Raw genomic sequence first — 20823 nt, 5'->3', positions numbered from 1 at the left:
GCCGCGATATTTCACGACTCGATCGTTCGTGCATGGTGCTATGGTGCTCGAATACTTCAAAAATGTGTCCTTTCTTTAATTCCAACTTCTTTTAATTCGAACAAATTTCCGGGGCCCTTCGAGTTCAAGTTATCGAGATTCGACTGCATGTATTAGATACAACAAAAGTATTTTCATGTTGGATGTAGCTTCGTTATAACAAGGCTCGACTGTATTTGCCATATGGTAGTGAAGCTAGAGCTGACTAAGCTAAACTGAGTTTTAACATAAAAAAGAATAGAAAGCAGAGTTAGGATGACCCTTGTACATGTACTACTCACCTTCCCAACAATGCGGCCTGATACACCCATGCCATTGAGAATTGTGACATTGGCAATGATGGGCAAGGCACCATGGTAGAGTGGCTGGGTGCAGTAGGGCCACATGTAGGGGCACTCACTGAGGTCCAGATAGCTGGGACTCAGTGTTGCCTGAGGACGGTAGTTGACCAAAGCTCGGTAAGCTTCAAGCAGCTGCAGCTTGCCCCAGCCTTGTTCAAACATGGGAAAGCCCTGCAGTCGGCCAGCTGATGCCATCAGAGCCTGCTTCACACTGGCAGGGTTCAGTGCTGATCCCAGATGCAATGCTCCACTGCAACACGTACAATGCAATATATAAGCTTCCATACAAAAGTAAATTCTGGAAACTCGGATATGCATTATATGTATTGTATATCTAAAGGACAGATGCTCAAACTACAGATACAAACCCTATGTATTCGGTTAGAGCAATGTCCCCAATGTGCATTTAGTGATTCAAAACCTAGCAAGCATTGGTGATGATCACAATAAACAGGGCACACAAAGAGGGCTGAGGGCTGTTGTACATTTGCCACTTCAGTATCTTCCTAATGCTGCGAGCTAATATAAACTGCCAGCAAATGATCCCTTACTACTCTACTGTGTGATCATTTTTAGGCTTTATGCAATTTTTAAAAACCGCCTGCAGCAGATAGCATAATTCTAGTCATTCAGCTGTATTATTCGAGGAGGTAGACATCACTTGCTTGAGAATTAGGACACTTGTTGATGCAAAAGCATCAAATAGCCCATTGAGCGAAAAAGCCAGTGGCGTCTGTAGCAGTTAAACTTCCCATTAGCTGAAATGCCACGTCATGAGCACATCCCCATTGGCTCCAACGCCACATCACGAGCGCACCTCGCACGCTCTTGATGATGGCTTGCGCTTGCTGGCTCAGGCCTCGACAGAGCAGAGCAGGCGAAAGGGAAGACTTGCTGCCGTGGTGTTGCATGAGGGGAGAGGGCATCGACACGATGCCACATCACCCTCGCTCTAGCTCTTGGAAGCATGTGTTGTCTGCACAAGCTCTCGCCTGCGTTTTAACTGTGCCTCGGGGTAAGGCCAAATCAAAATTCGCCAAACGTCTGAACGTGCTCGCTTCCCCGTGAGGAGTTCATAACTCGAAGGACCGCTCAGCGACGTTCAATAGGACATTAATGCTTTCGCATTCACAACTCACAAGAAGTGCTTAGGTGTCCTCAGGATTTCCAACTAATTAACAAAAATTAATTATCTTCTTAATTAATTACTTTACAGCAACTACTGCAATTACCAAATTGTAGCCTGTGAGTTTGCAAGGCGTATCCACTTGAATGAATTTTCAGGATCACACCAGTTTCGGGATATTCATTCTCCAAGTGTGCAACAAAATAGTACAGGGGAATTCCAGTTAGTTCTGTGCTTCAATGCACAAAAGAGTGTTTTGTTAAAAAAGTAAGTGGAACAACAGTGCATTTTTACCACAATTCACACTGCATTTTTACTGCAAGTTTGATGGTGCATATCTCGAAACTCGTGCCATCCTCAAAAGTTGTTCCAAGTGGATATGCCTAGCAAACTCACCGGCTACAATTCGTAAATTGGAATATGTGCTGTAAAGTAATTATTTAAGAAGTCAATTAGGGAATTTATGTTAATTAGTTTATTATGTGTTGTGATTTCTCGTGCATGTAATGACTGCCTCTTTGAATAATTCAGCTCAAGGACTAGAATTATGCTATCTGCCACAGGCGATTTTTTAAAATTCTGTAAAGCCTAAGAATGATCACATCGTATATAGCATATATAGCCCGATTACTTCATTTGCATTCACTCAGTAGTGCTGTCATGAAATGCGAAACATATAACACAAAAAGCAAACACTCGTAGGAACTGGTAGAAGCTAACTAAAATATTCGAAGGAGTGGGCTACATTTAGATAACACTAATACAGTGGTGCCACTGACGAACTGAGATTTGGAGCAATTTTTGGACCAGCAAAATCTTAAATTTGGAGCAGTTTGGAGCATCCAGATACAGATTTCGGAGCACTTTGGAGCTAATAAATGCTAGCTGCTGGACACGTCCTAAGCTATTTCAAACACTTAAAATTGACAAGCGTTATTCCAGAAAGTATTTGCTTGCTGTAAAACAATGTTGATCTGCCTCTAAATACATGAGTTTCCCTTTAATTTAAATGAAGACAACAAACCGGTTCACACAGTGTGCTGTAATTAGTTTATTTCAAGTTGAGTGAAGCTGCTCAGATGTCTTTACATCGATGATTTTTTCATTGACAGCTGACACTTTGTTATGTTTTCAGCAAGGCTCTAGCATCAGTCGAGAAACACCTGGCCAGACTCAATGGCATCAATGCTTTTCTGAGCCAGGCCAGCCTTGATGAGCCCCTCGTAACGCCCAGTCATTGCTTCAGACGACACCAGATACTTTTCAATGGTCTGTTTTTCCTCATAAAGCTGAAGCCTCTGTTCAGCAACTGGCCGATTCACAACTGGAGTTGACCGATTATTTAGACTCCAGCAATTCAAACAAGCTCGATTATTCGGACTACTTTGAGGCACAATCACTGGTACATAAATTTAAAGTATAAGTACGACCGAAATTTCGGACACCTTAAGGTACGCCATTCTATATAATTCGGACTCCGACTGCACGACTACGTGCTAATTTGACCGCCGAGTTGAGCGGAAATAGCAATATTTTGGCGTTGATACGTCGCTGGCATAGCCGTAGCATGGTGGTCGGCCATGTTGCCGACACCTCCTGGAAACCGAAACTAGCGAAGCCTAGTTAATCAAGCACCGACCGAGCCCAAACCGTCGGGCAAGCAAACTCTGGCAAGCCATTCGGGAGTGCATTCGGGTTGGCTCTGCACGTCCAGCGTTTATTCATTGACGGGTTAATGATACGACACGGTCGCGGCGACTTAAGTTGTTTAAGCGGCGCCGACTACACCTTCAATGTCTCCGCTAACAAGGACAGAGACTGTATCAAACAAAAAAATGTTTCACAGTTTCACCCGAAAGTGAAGCATCAATGGCGATAGCAAATTAGTAGAGAGCTATACGGAGTAGGAATAGTAGTAGTTTTATCGGCTGCATAAACTTGGACACATTAGTTTACTGACTCAATTAACAAGCGTGGTGTTAGCGCGCACAAGCAAACATGAATAGATCACACTCGATGACCGCAGACAACCACTGTCAAAATGCTGGTATGAAGAAGCGCGGCCGCCGCAGCGAGCGAACGTTCGTGCGGTATATCGCTTCAACGGAAACTGAGCGGCCAAAGCACAGTGCATACAAAGGTCAGAGCTGTCTGGAGATGGCTTTCAAGATACAGCATGCGCGGCAGCTCGCACCAGCGCAAAGTACGCAGTTGTTAGAACAGTAGAAGTCGCCCCCCCCCTCCCTCCCGCACTGCCTTCCCGCTTTCCTCCTTTCGCGTGGGAGATTGCTTTGCCAGTTCCTCTTGCGCCCGGTTGCAAGATATGGATTAGTTCACTAATTTTGTTGCCGCATCACAGCAACGCCCCCCCTCCCTCCCATACTCCCACGGCCTTCCGCACAATGGAGGAAGTCGCATTTGCTCGCCACCCTGTGTTCGCTCTCCGTGAACGCGTGCTTTCACTCGCACATACGGCGTGTGGCGACGATTTTATCGCCCTTGGACTTTATATGGAACCTCATGGTGGCGACGGCAGAAATCCGCTTCAAGTGCCCATATAATTGCTATCGCAAAAAAAAAAAAAAAAAAACGCTGTCATTCGGCTATGATAGCGCGGTCGACTCCTGTGCGGCAATGTTGTAGCGATGCATTCCACTCGATTCTACAGTTACACCTGCTTATCCTGAGCGTGCGCGAGGCGGGCCTGCATCCCTCAACCCGGCAATCTTGCCGCCGCGGGCGTGACCTTTCCCCCTCCCGATAAAACGGGTCCAAAAATTGCCTGCACGTTAGAATCGAGTACGACCGTAAATTTGCGCTACCATATCGCCATCGGCATTTCAATATGGCCGCCTCCTACGCACTTTGAGCCTAGCTCCTGTAGCTTCGACCATGTGCTGTAGTACGTGTGCTTAGGCATTAGTCTACCAATTTAGTTAAACAGCGAATGTTTGCAAGTTTATACAGCCGATAAAACCTATCCTTACTTCGTATAGCTGTCTGCTAATTTGCTGTCGCAATCGATGCTTCACCTTTCGGGTGAAACTGGGACCTTTTTGTTCATCACAACTTTAGTGTATTGGGAGTGAATCTTGAGCGATAGTTGTATTTCTGTATGAAAGCATGAGGATGCGCGGTACTGTAAAGAATTTTTTTTCCTCTCTTTTGGTCATGGAAAACGGGTGCGCGTTACAATAGAGGGCGCGTTAGAATCGAGTAAATATGATAAGCGTTTCTTTTTCGAATTTTCGTGCCGAACCAGCAAAAACGAAACCCTCTTTATAACGAAGTTTTTCGGGAATTTGTCAATTTTGTTATATCCAGGTTTAACTGTATATGATGCCCTTATCATCCACCGTTCTCTGCCAGCTGATACCATATAATGCAGGCGGAGAGCCGCTCTTATACAACTGACGAAGCGCAAGGAGTGACAGCGGAATAGGCATCGCTACAAAATCGTGGTCCGGTTGCCAAAGGTTGAAGATTCGGTGCATGCATTAATTGTACTTTCGTCTTTTTGTGGCGACAGCATAACAATGGTAGAGATACGGACTGACCAGATCGTAGGCAAGCGTACGTGGGCGCAGGACCGCGTTCTTCGGCTTTATTTTTGGACAATCCCTTTCCGGGATACTTTCACTTTCACGACATTTCGCACGACTAGCGCTGCATGGACATGTTGACAGATGATAGCGTTCCTGGCACACTACCAAGTATGCCGACGCTGATGCTAGTGATGCGAAGTCCCGCGAAAGTGAACGTATCCCTGAAAGTGGTCAACCGAGAATAATGTATTTTTTGCCACTGGCGGAATAGTTACTTTCTGGCAAATTTGGTTATTTCCGACTGCCAATTATTTGGACATTTAGGCAGTCCCCACCGAGCCCGAATTATCGGTCACCGTTCGATTTATGAAGCCGCTTTAGTCATGTGCGCTACGCACGTCTATGGGCCACTGCGGCCACACACAATGCGCAGGCGCTAATTTTGGCACATTTTGGCACAAAATCGTGTATTTTTATCAGGATGGTGCAGGAAATCTCGTATGGCGCAATGGGAGCACTGCTAATATTAAGATTACCTCACTGCGTGTTAAAATTCCACCCATTGGATGAATAATATTTGAACTTTTGACCTATATATTGCAAGGTGAATGCATAATAATAATTTCTAGTGCCCTTAGCCGAAACTAGAAAATAAATAATTTAACTTGCAAGCTTAAGAGTATGCTACAATGCATTTGCCTCACCTCATGAGAAGTGTCACAGCTCCAGCAACCACCGGCGAAGCAACACTGGTTCCTGACAATGACCGGCATGATCCTCTATGTTGAGGAACAAAGCAAAAACATTATAGGAAGGAAAGAGTGGAGAAGAAAAGGCAGGGAGGTTAACCAGTTCAGCACAACCGGTTTGCTACCCTACACATGGGAGCGGGATGAGGGGGAATTAAAGATGGGAAGGAGAGAGAGAGAGCACACAGCACAGCACACACATCGTCACAGTCCGTCACTCTTGCGTGGTACGTGACATCACTGTCACAGCCGCTTGTCCAAGCCCGTTTCTTTTAAGAACCTAAGTAGTCCTTCGTCGCCTTCAGCTGTGATGTCTTCTGTCGATGACATGTGAGAATCACTTCAACTGACATTTGTCTGTTGTCAAGGTGCGCTAGAACAGGACGCCAGGGACTGTCTCTGAACATTATATTCAGGACAGTCGCATAGAAGGTGTTCTAGCGTCTCCTCGCATTATAAAACATTAAAAAACATTATAAAGTGTAGAGGAAAGCTATTGTAGTGCCTATACACATACTCATAATGGGCAAAATTTTAAAGAAATGGGGGAAAAAAAAAAAGGAAACAGGAAAGAAGCTAATGTGCAAATCAACTAACACAAAAGCAGCTTGTATACAAAGAACCACTTCACTGCTAAGGTAGCAAACAACAAATAACCTTTGCCCAAGTTTCTAAAGCTACTTTACAGATAACCAGAACTGTTGCTGAAACGCATGCTTGGGCCCCTATGCAACTTCGGAGGCTTCAAAGATAGAAATATTAAAGGGGACAGTTCTGTCGCCCTTAACTGCAGAGCAAGAGATGAGATAAGGCAGTTTTTCTGCATTGTTGCCATTTATGTCGTTCAGCTCTGTCAAATGACCAATTGATTTCGAGCTTGTCATATTCTCATTATTTATTGAGTGCTTAAGCTTTCGAATTCCACACCAAAGTATGCACTCACTTTGCATCACATACTCCCCATCATTTTCAGCTATACTTGAGCTAAAACAATCACAAACATTATGTGTTAATTATGGATACGCCTTCTATCTGTCATGCTGCTTCACATCAGGTGACACAAGAATACTTTTTATTGAAGCATACCAATCCACGAGATTCTCCTGATTACCTCAGTGTGTTGAACTGTGTTGAACTGCTATGTTTGATGTGAATCAGTCCATTTTAAAAAAATCTGTAATAATGTAAAAGTGACACAGACTGCAAGCCATTCAGTGTGCTCCTAGCTTGAAGTATCCATTTGAACATGTCCAAAGAAGAAAAAGCCAGTACAAGCTATTCATAAGAAACCAAAGAACACAGCAGTCAATGAATTAAATTTATACTGAACTTTATGAGCTAAGCATTAATGAGTTAGAAATGTACATTGTACACAAATAAGATACTCACGAAACAGCTGAACCTCGGACGGAAGAGCCGTACGTGACAATGTCTGGCTTTAGGCGCCCATAGCCACCAGGAAGTTCCTACATGGTAACCGTGCAACAAAGTATGTTTGCCATATAACAGCCCAACACATCTATTGAATAAGAAATTTCCTATGTTAATGAGGATTTAAGGGATGATCCAAACATTCTTGAAAACATGCTGCCATGCCTTGACAGAGACTGCTCTACCACTAGATGGCATCTCTAGTATCAGTAATCCATTAAAAGTTTTTGTTTCTGCAGATAACAGCAGTCAATCAAATTGTGTGTTTGAGTAATCAGGGATGGAAGTGGGCAAGGAAATTCTGGAGCAGCTCTGGGAGCAGCAAATTTGGCGCTTTGGAGCAGGTTTGGAGCATGAATTGTCCATTTTGGAGCAGTAAATACGCATTTGGGAGCAGCTTGGTAAAGCTCAACATGAGTGAAAAACAGGCATATGAAGAAAAGGTGTTCCTTATTTGACTTTGCAATACACTATTAGGTTACGGCAGATCAGTTCTGTGGAAGCCCGCAAGGTGAGCAATATTCATGACAGGGAAAAATTGTTATCCACCTGACTGTACATCAAGAAGCTACAAAGGAAACCTATACAGGTTTCTCAGAAACCACCTTTAAATTACATACCGGATGTGCCAACTGAACGTGGCCAAGAAAAAAATAACCGAGGGCTTTCCCTGAACAACGTCCACTCTATGTTGATAGGCTTGTGTTAATGCTAGTCGAGTTTCTTTTTCATTGTGAACAAGCAAGTAATCTTTAATTTTAATGAACTAGCATTTATTACTGTACTTATTCCATAAGGGGCCAAGGCAAAGGTTCTGGAATACGTCGAGAAATGACCGATAAGAGCGTATATGGTGACCTAGGTCTTGTGTGATCCTTTTTTCCTGACAAAAAAAAAAAAGAAAAGAAAAGAAAAAAAAAACATGAGAAAGCCTGCGAACATTTTTTATAAATCCACGTGACAATGCGTCTCTGCACTAGTAATATAAGGGGTCTAAGACGTAAACGTCATCATCAGTGCATTGTGTATACAGACCAAACCTGGATATAACGAAATTGACAAATTCCCGAAAAACTTCGTTATAAAGAGGATTTCGTTATATGCAGGTTCGGCACGAAAATTCGAAAAAGAAACGCTTACCGTATTTACTCGATTCTAACGCGCCCTCAATTGTAATGCGCACCCGTTTTCCGCTTTCGTCGAAGCATTCATCCTTGGGAATGTCACACCAGGTACCGGATGCGTGGACGCGTGTCGTTTCGCACAAGCGCGAGACATCGGAAACGAAGAGCGAGCGTCACGATGGCGTCATATAGTGTTACAGTAGAACCCCGCTGTTACGTTCCCGGGGGCTGCGTTTTCCCGGCTGTTACGTCGTTTTCGGCCGGTCCCGGCACAGCTCCCATAGAACCCAATGCATTGGTAACCCCGCTGTTGCGTCGCAACTGTGGGACCGTTCCAGCATCATACATTGCGAACTGCCACCCCGCACCGGCCCGAGCGGCCATTTTGACTTTTCATGTCGCTTGGCTTGGTGGCTTGACGATGGCATTGGCCGCCCAGAGTGCCGGGGTGACAAATATGACGTATTTTCTGTTTCCGCCAGCAAAAGTATGGCCCTTGAGATCCGTATTTGTGATATAAAGATGGTGTCTATGACGCGTTGTGTCCCTAAAATTGGTTTTGGCTCATAGATATTACGTATAAAGCCCAAAGACGATAACGCAGTCGCCGCGCGCCGTATCTGTATGTGCGAGTGAAAACGTGCGAGGGGAGCCAACGACCACGTCTAAATCACGCGCACGCAAGAAAAGCAGGGAGGAAGCGCGCCTTCTTCCGTTACGCTCGAGGCACCAGCGAGGGAGGGATAGCGGGGCGGCGTTGTACTGTACTCTGGCATCAAGTGCGTACTGCGCGGCGGCGCGCAGTCGCGCGGGCCGTATCTTGAAAGCGATCTGCGTTGGGGCAGAGTCTAGCAGATGGTGTAGGTGCTTCGGCGGCTCGTAGCTTTGTGCATGCTGTGTGTTCTCGGCGCTCAGTTTGCGTTGAAGCGATAGACAACAGCACGAAGGTCAGTTCGCTCGCTTCTCCAGCGGCGCTTCCACACGCCGCCAGCGTTTGACAGCGCGTGTCCGCGCTCATAGAGTGATGTCACAGCGTGTACCAGCGCGTCGGCAACGTTAACTGGAAAAGGAGAGAGTGCTGGCTTGGCGGGCTAGGCCAGCTGCAGCAAGCGGCAGGATCAGGTTTGAATGAAGGGAGGGGGAAAGGTCACGCCCGCGGCGGCAAGATCGCCGGGTCGAGGGATGCAGGCCTGCCTCACACGCACACACAGGTGCGCTGGCTTCGCATTCCGTCGCGGCGGAGAAGGCGCTTCCGGTTGCTGCTCGCGCAAAAATGATAAATTTGGATCGAAATATCTAGGTTGCCGGAGGGGGAAATTCGTTATATCAAGGGGGTCTCCCGCTGCCACTTCGTTACATAGAGGTCTCAAATATATTTGCTTGTATGGAGTAACGGCGGGGAAATAGAAAAACTTCGTTATATCCAGGAATTCGTTATATGGAGGTTCGTTATAAGCAGGTTTAACTGTATTAGCAGGTTTAACTGTATTACGAGCGTGCAAACCTGGGCCTCAGCCTTGTAATGCTTCGGAAAGCGAACCGCTACAAGATTGTGCTACTTCACGTTTGATAGGGACCGAAGATGCACGCCATTAACTACTGACGCAGCGAGAAAAAAGCACGGCTGCTCGTTCTCAGTGCCCCTATTTGACGAGGTCTACATAAAGATTGAGGCAATCTTTGATGCGCAGAAGCGTTGTCGCAGTCACCGCGTTTTTCAAAATATATTTCATGGGCTTTCTTTCTTGTTAAAAAAAGTCTTGACAAATCCTAGGCTGTTCTAAATGCTGTTATCGGTCATTTACGAACGTAATCCACAACGTTTTCATTGACATCTCATCAATTAGCTCAATTTATAAATTTAGCCAAGTAAGCATATTCGTGCACAATGAACGAGAAATAGCCACAGTGGCCACCATGAACAACACCCATCAAGGTACAGTGAACGCCGTTCGCGTAGTGCCCTCAGGTAATTTTTAATTCATGGTAACCTTCAGTTAAGATAGCAGAATACCGCAGAATAAATGTGAAGTGACATACTAATCATTGCACGTTTGCCAGTTTTTCACATTGGTTGCCGAGAAAACGTTTTAAGAGATTTTTTCAAAACAATAAAGGGATAAAAATGTTCATTTCCGGTGTCGCTGGCCAATATTTTGAATAAGTTCAATTATTCGGGCTTATTCGCGGTTGTGCCACAGGCGCCATAAAGCCAGTGTAAAAAGGCAACCAATATTTCGTGTGGCGAACGATAGTTTATTAAACATTTTCAGCTCGATCTGCACACGTCACGTTGTAAACATTGTTGCCGCGAACGCAATTTCGAAGGTTTGCGATTTTGTCAAACGTTTAATTACTACCACAATCTGGCCGCAAAGGTTGACTAAGTATGAAACTTCACATCCTTGGCTTGCGTTCTGCGGCAGCAAAAGCCAGAGTTTGTGTGGTGTAGCCGGGCAGAAAATAACGTACAAAATTAATGTGATCATTCTGGCCCATTGTAAAATTAATTTGCCTGCAAATGGGAACACGGTTTATCATGCACTGTGTATATGCAGGTATGGTGCAATGCAACTGGTAAGCAGGAACGATGTCTTGCTCTACATAGCGAATAGTCCAGACTGGCAGTACAGTCACGCACGCGCATAGTTGTAAGGACGATCAACACGGTGTTGGCTAGCACGCTGTTGTTGTAGCTATAGTGTGAGTGTTTGCGATACTAAATTGTACATACAAAATACTCTTGCACTAACCATGAGTTCGTAACAAACCTGCGGGAAGTGGCCTGGCGAGTTTCAGTGCATCTCGTGAGAGTTAGCGGGTGGTAACAATCATTTTGTTGCACGCGGCGACAGATCCTGTTTGAACGCAACCACTTTATCGCCGGCAATCTTGCAATAGAAAGTTTCTCGCTGTGAACGCGCCATAAGAGTGGCATAAAATCGAGCAGAAAGAATCGCTACATTATACAGGCCCTGGTTTGCACTGGCTGTGTATCACGTACAGCAAGTCTGCAAAGACCTGAAACACACCACCAGGCACATACAGGCACATATATCAAATGGCAGCAGCATTTTAATATACAGTATACTGGTGTGTGTTCTTGCAAAGTTTAGTTGAAAATAATTTTTTCATGTTCCACTTTTACAAGCACCCAGCACATATATGCCCTGTATAGAATGCATCTACCTACCGTATTTTCTAGTGTATAAGTCAAGTTTCTTTTTTCTGAATTTTTCGCCGATGTGTCTTAAAGAATGGTGCGACTTTATATGTTTTTTTTTTCAGAAAAAGTACCATCAAAATCCGATTGGATGCTATAACCACACGAAGCGCGCTGGGTTGACCTCCTCTCGCAGTTGCTACTAGTTGTGTGCGTGCTATGGAGGTACCGGGCTCTTCTCGAGATCGAGTTGCCGAGCACCTTGCGAGAAGCACGGAGCAGCAAAGCAAGTGGCAGCAGGCCAACCGCGAGTCAACCGACCCCGAAGTCGTTGCATCTGCAGATCGCTTTCAAGATACGGTGCACGCCGCAGTGCAAACTATGCAGTTGCTATCAGGAGAGTACAAGCCACCCCCTCTCCCTCCCGCGCTGCCTTCCCGCTTTCCTCCTTTGTGCGCGATTCGGCTCACCGTCGCTCGCTTTCACTCGCACATACAGCATATGGCACGCGGGGACGATGTTATCACCCTTGGACTTCACATGGAACATCGTGGTGACCACAAACGCAGAAATGCACCTGGAGTGTCTATAACGTTGCTATGGCAATTATAAAGGAATGGCACCGCTTGCGCGTGACCCGCATTCGCAAGGTAAAATGTCACTAATTTTTTTTTCTATCTCTTACCGAATGAACAGGTGCGTCTTATACACCGGTGCAACTTATATACTTTCTTTCTGAACAACTGCTGTTTTGAGGGGGGTGAGATGTATACAAAGGTGCGACTTATAGACCAGAAAATCCGGTAGTCTCGTATAGTTACAACAGTAATTAAATTGCAGTAGGACAGCCAACAAATAATTAACAATGTCACAGCCTTTTAACATGCTAAAAACACTCACCCAGGTTGTCATTCCTCGGGATGAAAAACGGGCAATTTGGTCTTCGAAGTTTATTCCACCAACACCAATCACATCCATCTGATCAGCAGGATTGTTGAGAGTACTTGAAGAAGCATGCAAAGAAAAAGCATTTTAGAAGCACAAAAATCAATAAATGGAGCAGAGAAAATTCCTTGAAAATTTAAAGCTTCAAAAATGGCCTTACCCGTACAATGGGCCATCATTGCCGATTGCAGAAATCATGATGACATTGTTCGCTGTTAGCTCCCATACCTGTGTTGCAAGACCAGCAAAATTTCTCATCGACTATGCTGCCTAAATTCACAAGGAAGGGGTTATTAAATTATCACGTTATCATGCTACTAGCAAAGCACAGTAGGGTACTCAGACTTAGCCTTGTTGAACACAAGCACATTATTCTGACATAATGTGTATTACTTCTTATAGTTCTTATGGAGATGTATGATAATACTACTACACAAAATAAGCTTTTGTAAAGTTCAAGTTGAAGTCAACGCTTTTTCGCTCAAGTAACCTTCTGTATTATAAATAGGTTTACAGACATAATAGAATAACATAAAATTATAATTCTAAACTGATAATGTTAAGCAGGCTTCAAAGCAGACTTCTAACTGAAGGCAAATCAAATTATCTGGATAACTTGCAGCAGTCTAGCTGGCATCATAATTTAATGCGCAACTATTCATGATGCCAAGCTTGAATTCAACACATTTTATTAAAATTAAACTATTTGACTATGGGATTTTATATGCAGTGTCTGAAACTATGTTGAATTCTGTTCAATTAACATAAATTAATTTGACCTGGTTTTTGATTCATCTGTGTTCAAAAGTCCCAAACGCCAGCTGACTCATTTCAAACAATTTAAATAAAAATTCAACATTGCTTAATTCACACTAACATTGCATGCCCCTTGGCATCAAAGTAATGGAAGTTGACTGTATTTGTTCATAGCAGAATATGCTAGGTAACTAGTCAATGCAACATGCCTGCCTGTCTAAGAAAAATGCCGTGGTAGCTATCCACTGGAAACTTTCAATTGAGCGCTGTTAAGCCAATCTGGCCAAGAATGTTTTGCTGCCAACACTAAGATCTCAATCTATAGTTTACTATTCCATGCAGTAGGCATCATTGCTGCACAATGGAAAAAGTTGCTGAGCATGTATGTAGAAAATCGCATTTTGTTTACGTCATAACTTGTGGTAACTTGAACAAGGACACTTCCTTTTTTTTTTTGGACTGCCTACATATTTATAGTGATTTATGTGAAGCTTTGTTTTTGTGGTAGAAGTCAATAATTACTTATTCATGTGCTGCATGGTAATGCATCTACATTAATTCTTTTTCTGAACAATATAAGCAATCACATTTATCAACATTACACTGAATTAGTAACCAGCCTAACATTCTATGTTCACTTTAACATGTGATGGCTTGTTCTTCTATTATAGTCAGTGTCCTGATCACAGAAATTATGAACCTTTATCTTTTGTTTAAGTATTAATTATAACACACCGTCAGTTGAGCACACTTGCATTCACGAATAGCACTATGTTGAAGGAAATCATACATCAAAATTTCCTTCAATTGATTTTCGGTCTCATCTGTCTTTTTTCGACTTTTTAAAAACAAAAACAAAACTATATAATACCAACTTTAGCATCTTCGCTTTAAGGAGAAGCTTTAGCTTGGGAGCTCAAATCTAAATACATGGGAACAGGGAAATCGTTTTTCTGTGCAACCACCGATGATGATATATGTTGTTTTCTGGCGCAAGGGCCAGCTATGGCCAAAGAGCGCCAAGACGTGGTGTACTGAGTGAGCAATGGTATGGTCAATGACAGTGGGTAGGTGTAGGGTGGCTGTAAAGGGGCCTAAAATTCTGCGCACTAAAGGTGCGTAAAATACAAAATTAATAAGATCATGACAATGATGTGGTAGGGCGCAATGAATATGGTATAAAAAAATCTGTGAGCGATACAAGGCACTACTGCCTCACAGAGACCCTTAGAAGCAAGAGCCTGGAGGAGAGTGCATTTCAAAATGCTGTCGCAGCAGCGTCCTCTGAAAGAGGACCCTGCTACGAATCTCTCGGGCGAAGAACTTGCAAAATGTCGATGTCGTTTAAAAAGGCTAAAACTGAGTCGTGCTGAAATACCGGGTCATTAGCTAAAAACATCGCTGGGTGAAGGGGTATGTTCTCTCTATAGGCTTGAACAAAGTGTTTCTTTCTTTCAGGTTCTATTAATGGACACTGTACTAGGATGTGAAGTACAGTAAGTGCTTCCCCGCATCTAGTACAGGTTGGGGGTTCGCCTCCAGACAGCAGGTAATTATGCGTGCTGTAAGTGTGTCCTATTCTAAGCCTACAGAATAGGACATCATTTCTTCTAGATTTCGTGGTCGATGGCCAGTTTCCTAAATGGGGCTTAATTAAATGATGCTTGTTATGAGTCTGGCCGTCCCACAAACGCTGCCAATGGACTCGAAGTCTCTTGCGTAGATATGGCTTCATATCATGAACAGGGACGGGCATAGATGTGTTGCCAGCTTTTGCCTCGACGGATGTGGCAAGCTGGTCTGCCAGTACATTTCCCTCGATGTCTCGGTGTCCTGGCACCCAGCACACCACAACATGCTGCCCAGATGCATAAATACTACATATGAATGAATAAAGCGATACTATTATGGGATTTTTGTGCCTTTTAAGTGATTTTAAAGCTTTTACTACGCTCAGCGAGTCTGTGTAGATGATTGCTTTGGGTATTTTCGAGTCCTTGATATGTTTAAGAGCCGACAGTATTGCATAAGCCTCTGCTGTAAAAATGCTCGTTTGTGGGTGCAGGGCGTCGGCATCTGAAAATGATGGGCCAACCGCTGCATAAGAGACGCCAGCATGAGACTTTGATGCATCGGTGTAAAATTCCGGACAGGAGTATTTATGCTGCAGTTCAAGGAAGTGCATTCGAATGTGTGCAACGGGGGCGTGCTTCGTAACATGTAAAAAGGACAAATCACACTCTACAATCTGCCACTGCCACGGTGCGACCTGTATAGTGGGTGTCATTAGACGATGTTCAAAAAGTGGGACATCCATTTCCTCAGCCAGACTTCTCACAAGCAACGGGAAGGGCTCTCTTACTGCAGGGCGGTTATGAAAGAGGTGGGAGCTGGACAAATCATTTACGGTGGAATATGAGGGATGTTCACTGTTTGCGTTCACTCTAAGGAAATATATGAAAGCTGTGTAGGTCCTCTGCAAGTGGAGGGACCACTCATTGGATTCCACGTAAAGGCTTTCTACAGGGCTTGTCCTAAAGGCACCTGTAGACAAGCGAATACCTAGATGGTGGATGGGGTCCAGCATCTTCAACGCGGTTGGGGTGGCTGACTGATAAATTATGGCCCCGTAGTCTAGGCGTGTTCGTATGAGGCTTTTATACACGTTTAAGAGACATTTTTTGTCGCTACCCCATGTAGTGTGTGACAACACTTTTAAAATATTCATTGTTTTCATGCACTTGTTTTTTAGATATTTTAGGTGTGGTATGAATGTCAGCTTTGTGTCAAGAATTATGCCTAAGAATTTATGTTCCGTTTTTACAGGTAGACTCTGTCCTTGCAGGTGAATGTCGGGGTCGGGGTACAGTCCTCTCTTTCGAGAAAAAAGGACGCAGGTGCTCTTTTGTGGATTTAGGCAGAACCCATTCTCGTCTGCCCATTTAGCCACCTTGTTCAGACCAAGCTGAACCTGCCGCTCACAGATGGCAAGGTTGCACGATTTAAATCCAATCTGTACATCATCGACGTACGTTGAATAGAACATGTTGCGTGGGATGCATAGACGCAAGGAATTCATTTTTATAATAAAGAGAGTGCAACTGAGCACCCCACCCTGCGGCACTCCGGTTTCCTGCACAAAAGGTCGTGATAAAGCATTGCCAACTCGAACACGGAATGTGCGATTCAGCAGATAACTTTCAATCACATTTAGCATATTACCACGTATACCAAAGTGGGAGAGGTCTCTCAGTATCCCAAACCGCCATGTGGTGTCGTAGGCCTTTTCCATGTCTAGGAATACAGACAGAAAGAACTGTTTGTGAACAAAAGCTTCGCGTATCTGCGCCTCAATACGTATCAAATGGTCAGTGGTGGATCGACCCTCGCGAAAACCGCACTGGTATGGGTCAAGTAGTTTGTTTGATTCTAGGAAATGTAGTAGGCGACGGTTTATCATTTTTTCGAAGACTTTGCAGAGACAGCTAGTTAGTGCTATAGGCCGGTAACTCGAAACAGACGATGGATCCTTGCCCTGTTTCAGGATAGGGATCACTATGGCCTCTTTCCAGGCAGACGGGATCTCACCGGAAGACCATACAGTGTTGTAGAGGGAAAGGAGGGTTTTCTGTGTTTCATGGGGAAGGTGCTTCAGCATTTCATATATTACACGGTCAGCTCCTGGAGCAGAATTATTGCAGCAGTTTAGTGATGCCTGTAGCTCAGCTAATCTTAATGGCTCATTATATGGCTCATGTTTTTTGCATTTTCGTTCCAGCTTCTGTCCTTCTATTCTGGCTTTGTACCGTTTAAACGTTTCGGAATAGTGCGATGAGCTGGACACTAGTTGAAAATGTGCGCCCAGGAGGTTCGCTTGGTCTTCCAAGCTGTCGCCCTGTGTGCTTACCAAAGGGAGTGAATATGTTTGTCGTCCTCTTACCTTATTTACCCTGTTCCAGACTTTGGATTCATCTGTATACGAGTTTATACCTGATAAAAACTTCTGCCAGCTCTCTCTTCTGGCCTGTCGGCGCGTTCTCCTGCCTTCGGACTTTACCTTCTTAAAATTCATAAGATTCTCCGCAGTAGGAGAATCACGTAACAACCCCCACGCTTTGTTCTGTTTCTTACGAGCGTTCCTACATTCGTCGTTCCACCATGGGACACGGCGTTTGCATGCCACACCACTTATTTCGGATATGGATTTAGAGGCGGCATCAATTATGAAGGTAGTGAAATACTCAACAGCAGCATCAACTCCTAACGAAGAGATGTCAGCCCAGGAGATGCTACTAGTAAGAGTGCGAAATTTCTCCCAATCGGCTGTACCAACCTTCCATCGAGGGGCTTGTGGTGAAGACTCATTTACTTTGGTTGTTGTAAGTAGTATTGGGAAATGATCGCTCCCGTAAGGATTTTTGATAACTTCCCATTTAAGTTCTGAAAATAGAGATGGGGAAGCTATGCTAAGGTCAATAGAAGAAAAGGTTCTGTTTGCGATACAGTAAAACGTAGGTTCCTTCTTATTCAGGAGACACGCGCCAGAGGAGAAAAGAAATTGTTCAACAAGACGACCTCGCGCATCGATACGAGAGTCGCCCCACAGACTACTGTGCGCATTGAGATCGCCAAGAACAAGATAAGGTTCTGGCAATTCGTCTATAAAGGACTGAAATTCATGTTTGTGTAAGTGGTAATGTGGGGGTATGTAAAGCGAGCAAATGGTTATGAGTTTGTTTAGAAGAACAAGTCGAACTGCCACTGCTTCAAGGGGCGTTTGTAGCTGCAAACGTTGACATGCTATGTTTTTGTGAATCACAATGGCAACGCCTCCTGATGATGCGAGAGCATCATCGCGATCTTTACGAAACGTAACATACTGTCGGAGAAAGTTCGTATGTTTTGATTTTAAGTGCGTTTCCTGTACACACAGCACTTTCGGATTGTGTTGGTAAAGAAGTTCTTGGATATCGTCGAGGTTCCTAAGAAGGCCTCTTACGTTCCACTGCATAATTTTCGTGTCCATAATGAAGTTAAATTGGTGCTGTGTGTACGAAACGAAACGTGTTTTAGCCTACAGAGCCGTTTGCGGCCCTGTAATTTTGGTTTTGTCTTTTCTAGAGCGGTCCAAAGAATTTGGCCGCTCTTTAGGTGCTGGCTGCACCACTTTGCTTGGAGTAGTGTCCATAGCCTCTTGTGAAGCGCTGGACACTCGCTCTAACGAGCGATGTGTACGTCGTGTAGCCTTCGCCTCGAGGGACGAAGGCCGTGGCCTCACCAGCCCGGAGGCCGATGGGTCCTCCTTAGCCTCTGAGCTGCGATGGCTGCTGCCAGCGCTAGTGGAGGCCTCGGGTGTGACCGATTTCGAGAGGGGCAGGGCAGCCTTAGCTGCTCCCACCATGGGGGCGGGTGGCAGTCCCCTCAGTACGCTGCGCGTGCCTTGGGCGACCGCCGGGGTCCGTCGTGATGCTGCCCCCTGTTGCACCACTTCGGCAAAAGAAGTTTTCTTTGAAAATGAAGGTGAAAGACGCTGTCGTGCTTCCCTGAAACTGATGTTCTCTTTGACTTTGATAGTGATTATCTCTTTTTCTTTCTTCCAAGCTGCGCAAGATCTGGAATATGCGGGGTGGTTGCCATCGCAGTTCGCGCAATGGGCCTCAGCAGTACATTCATCAGCAGAGTGATCTTTTGTAGCGCACTTCGCACAAGTTAGTTGTCCTCGGCAGCTTTGAGAGGCATGGCCAAACCTCTGACATTTGTAGCAGCGTCGTGGATTTGGAATGTAAGGTCTTACACGCAGTTTGAGGTAGCCTGTTTCTATTGCATCCGGGAGTGTGCTAGAGCCAAATGTAAGTACTATGTGTTTGGTTGGTAATTCTTTGTTGTCGCGCCTGATTTTTATGCGTTGTACATTTATAACGTTTTCTTCTTTCCATCCATTCAGGAGCTCTTCGTCAGTCAAATCCATGAGGTCGTTGTCCGAAACCACACCCTTGACGGTGTTCATTGTTCGGTGTGCGCTGACAGATATGGTTTTATCACCAAATGCCACCAGGTTTGTGAGTTTCTCGTACTGCATTTTGCTTTTTACTTCAATCAGAAGGTCACCACTAGCCATCTTGGTGGCTTTGTAGCCACTTCCAATGACCTCAGTGAGACATTTTGACACTAAGAAGGGTGAGATGTTTATCGCTTTTTTGTCAGTGTTTTCACAATGAATCACGTGGAAACGTGGGAAAGTTTCAGTGGTCTTTGCGAAGAAGTTCAGGGATTCATCGGTGCGCCCTCTTTTAAAAAGAGGGCGATCAGGGAGTTTGGGGTATGAGGATGCCATACAGATTAAAATGATTTCGGCAGCGGTGCCAGCCGCCCACCGTGGAGCCCAACAAGGGGACGCGACAGGGTTGTTATGAACAAGACCTGCCAACGCCAGCTGTACACAACCACTATAACCAAATATGATATAACCAAGGTTGGCTATCTCACACAAGGTTAACCCTAGCTGCCTGGAAAATCAGAAGTTCAGAAGTGAGAAGAAGACAGGAAAGATTCAAAGTGAGAGAAAAAGACGAAGGATTGAAGAGGAGGACAGGAAAAGGCAACTACCGATTTCCCCCGGGTGGGTCAGTCCGGGGGTGCCGTCTACGTGAAGCCGAGGCCAAAGGGGTGTGTTGCCTCTGCCGAGGGGCCTTAAAGGTCCAAACACCCGGCTTCGGCTCAACCCCCAGGATCCCCTTTTCCCCGGACACGGCTAAGCCACGCATGGTTAAACGCGGGAGGGTCCGACCCTCATGTGCTCGGGTCCGTGGTGTCGCAACACACCAAACGCCTGCTGACGCAGACACCCCTGCGGGGGGCAACCACCGAGGTTTGTTGCATATGAAGGAAGTAAAAATCTAGTGACAGTAGGAAGTACATTTTTATTTAGGCCTTCCATTGTTTTAGAAAAATCGTTGAAAATTGCAAAATTCAAATATCAAGTTTAATGTACCTCAGCAATATAAATATCACAATTCTGTAAGTTGCACATAATAATGCATCTAAAGTGGACAAAATTGGTGTATCATACAGTGTTCTGACATATAGCACTAATAATTTGTGAGTAGGACTTTTGCAATACCCTCGTAAAAATTGTAACAATTTTAAATGAGCTGTAAGTTAATCTAGCAAATTTGTTTGCTTGAGATGCCCCAAAAGATGCATTTTACAGAACTGCAATATCTCATTTTTGTGCAGAGCTACAATTTGTAAACCTAGCGCTTCCATTTTTTAAAACTTATCACTTTTCGGTAGGGGTGTGCGAATATCAAATTTTTCGAATACAAATCGAATACGAATATTCATGTTCAAATATTGAATCGAATATCAAAGGACAAATGCCTCTACAGTAACAATAATTTATTTAACATGTAGTTATCTAAAAAAATACACAACAGCCTGTCTGTTAACACAACATACACTGCTATTTGGAACACAATGTCCATGCTAGCACAATGCAAGCAAATATCACAGCACAATGCAAGTAATGACTAGCTGTTATCATGAAGAAATGTAATGACTAGATGTTATCATGAAGAAATATAAGCTGATCCACATAATCAGGC

The 20823-nt window shown here is 44.5% G+C and overlaps 1 protein-coding gene across 1 annotated transcript in view; it reads right to left on the bottom strand.

Moving 5' to 3' along the window:
* Positions 1 to 20823, bottom strand: part of LOC119436080 (membrane-bound transcription factor site-1 protease-like) — a 71529-nt gene that overhangs the window by 32713 nt on the left and 17993 nt on the right. The window contains exons 10-14 of the mRNA XM_037702824.2: positions 12624 to 12691; positions 12419 to 12521; positions 7190 to 7266; positions 5756 to 5830; positions 321 to 630 (exon numbers count right to left, since the gene is read on the bottom strand). Of these exons, the coding sequence (XP_037558752.1) occupies positions 321 to 630; positions 5756 to 5830; positions 7190 to 7266; positions 12419 to 12521; positions 12624 to 12691 (633 nt within the window). The remainder of the gene's footprint in view (positions 1 to 320; positions 631 to 5755; positions 5831 to 7189; positions 7267 to 12418; positions 12522 to 12623; positions 12692 to 20823) is intronic.

This window comes from Dermacentor silvarum, chromosome 1, assembly GCF_013339745.2.
Source record: "Dermacentor silvarum isolate Dsil-2018 chromosome 1, BIME_Dsil_1.4, whole genome shotgun sequence".
NCBI classification, from domain to species: domain Eukaryota; kingdom Metazoa; phylum Arthropoda; class Arachnida; order Ixodida; family Ixodidae; genus Dermacentor; species Dermacentor silvarum.
The sequence above is the reverse complement of the archived record's forward strand: the minus strand, read 5'-3'. Positions and strand labels throughout refer to the sequence as shown.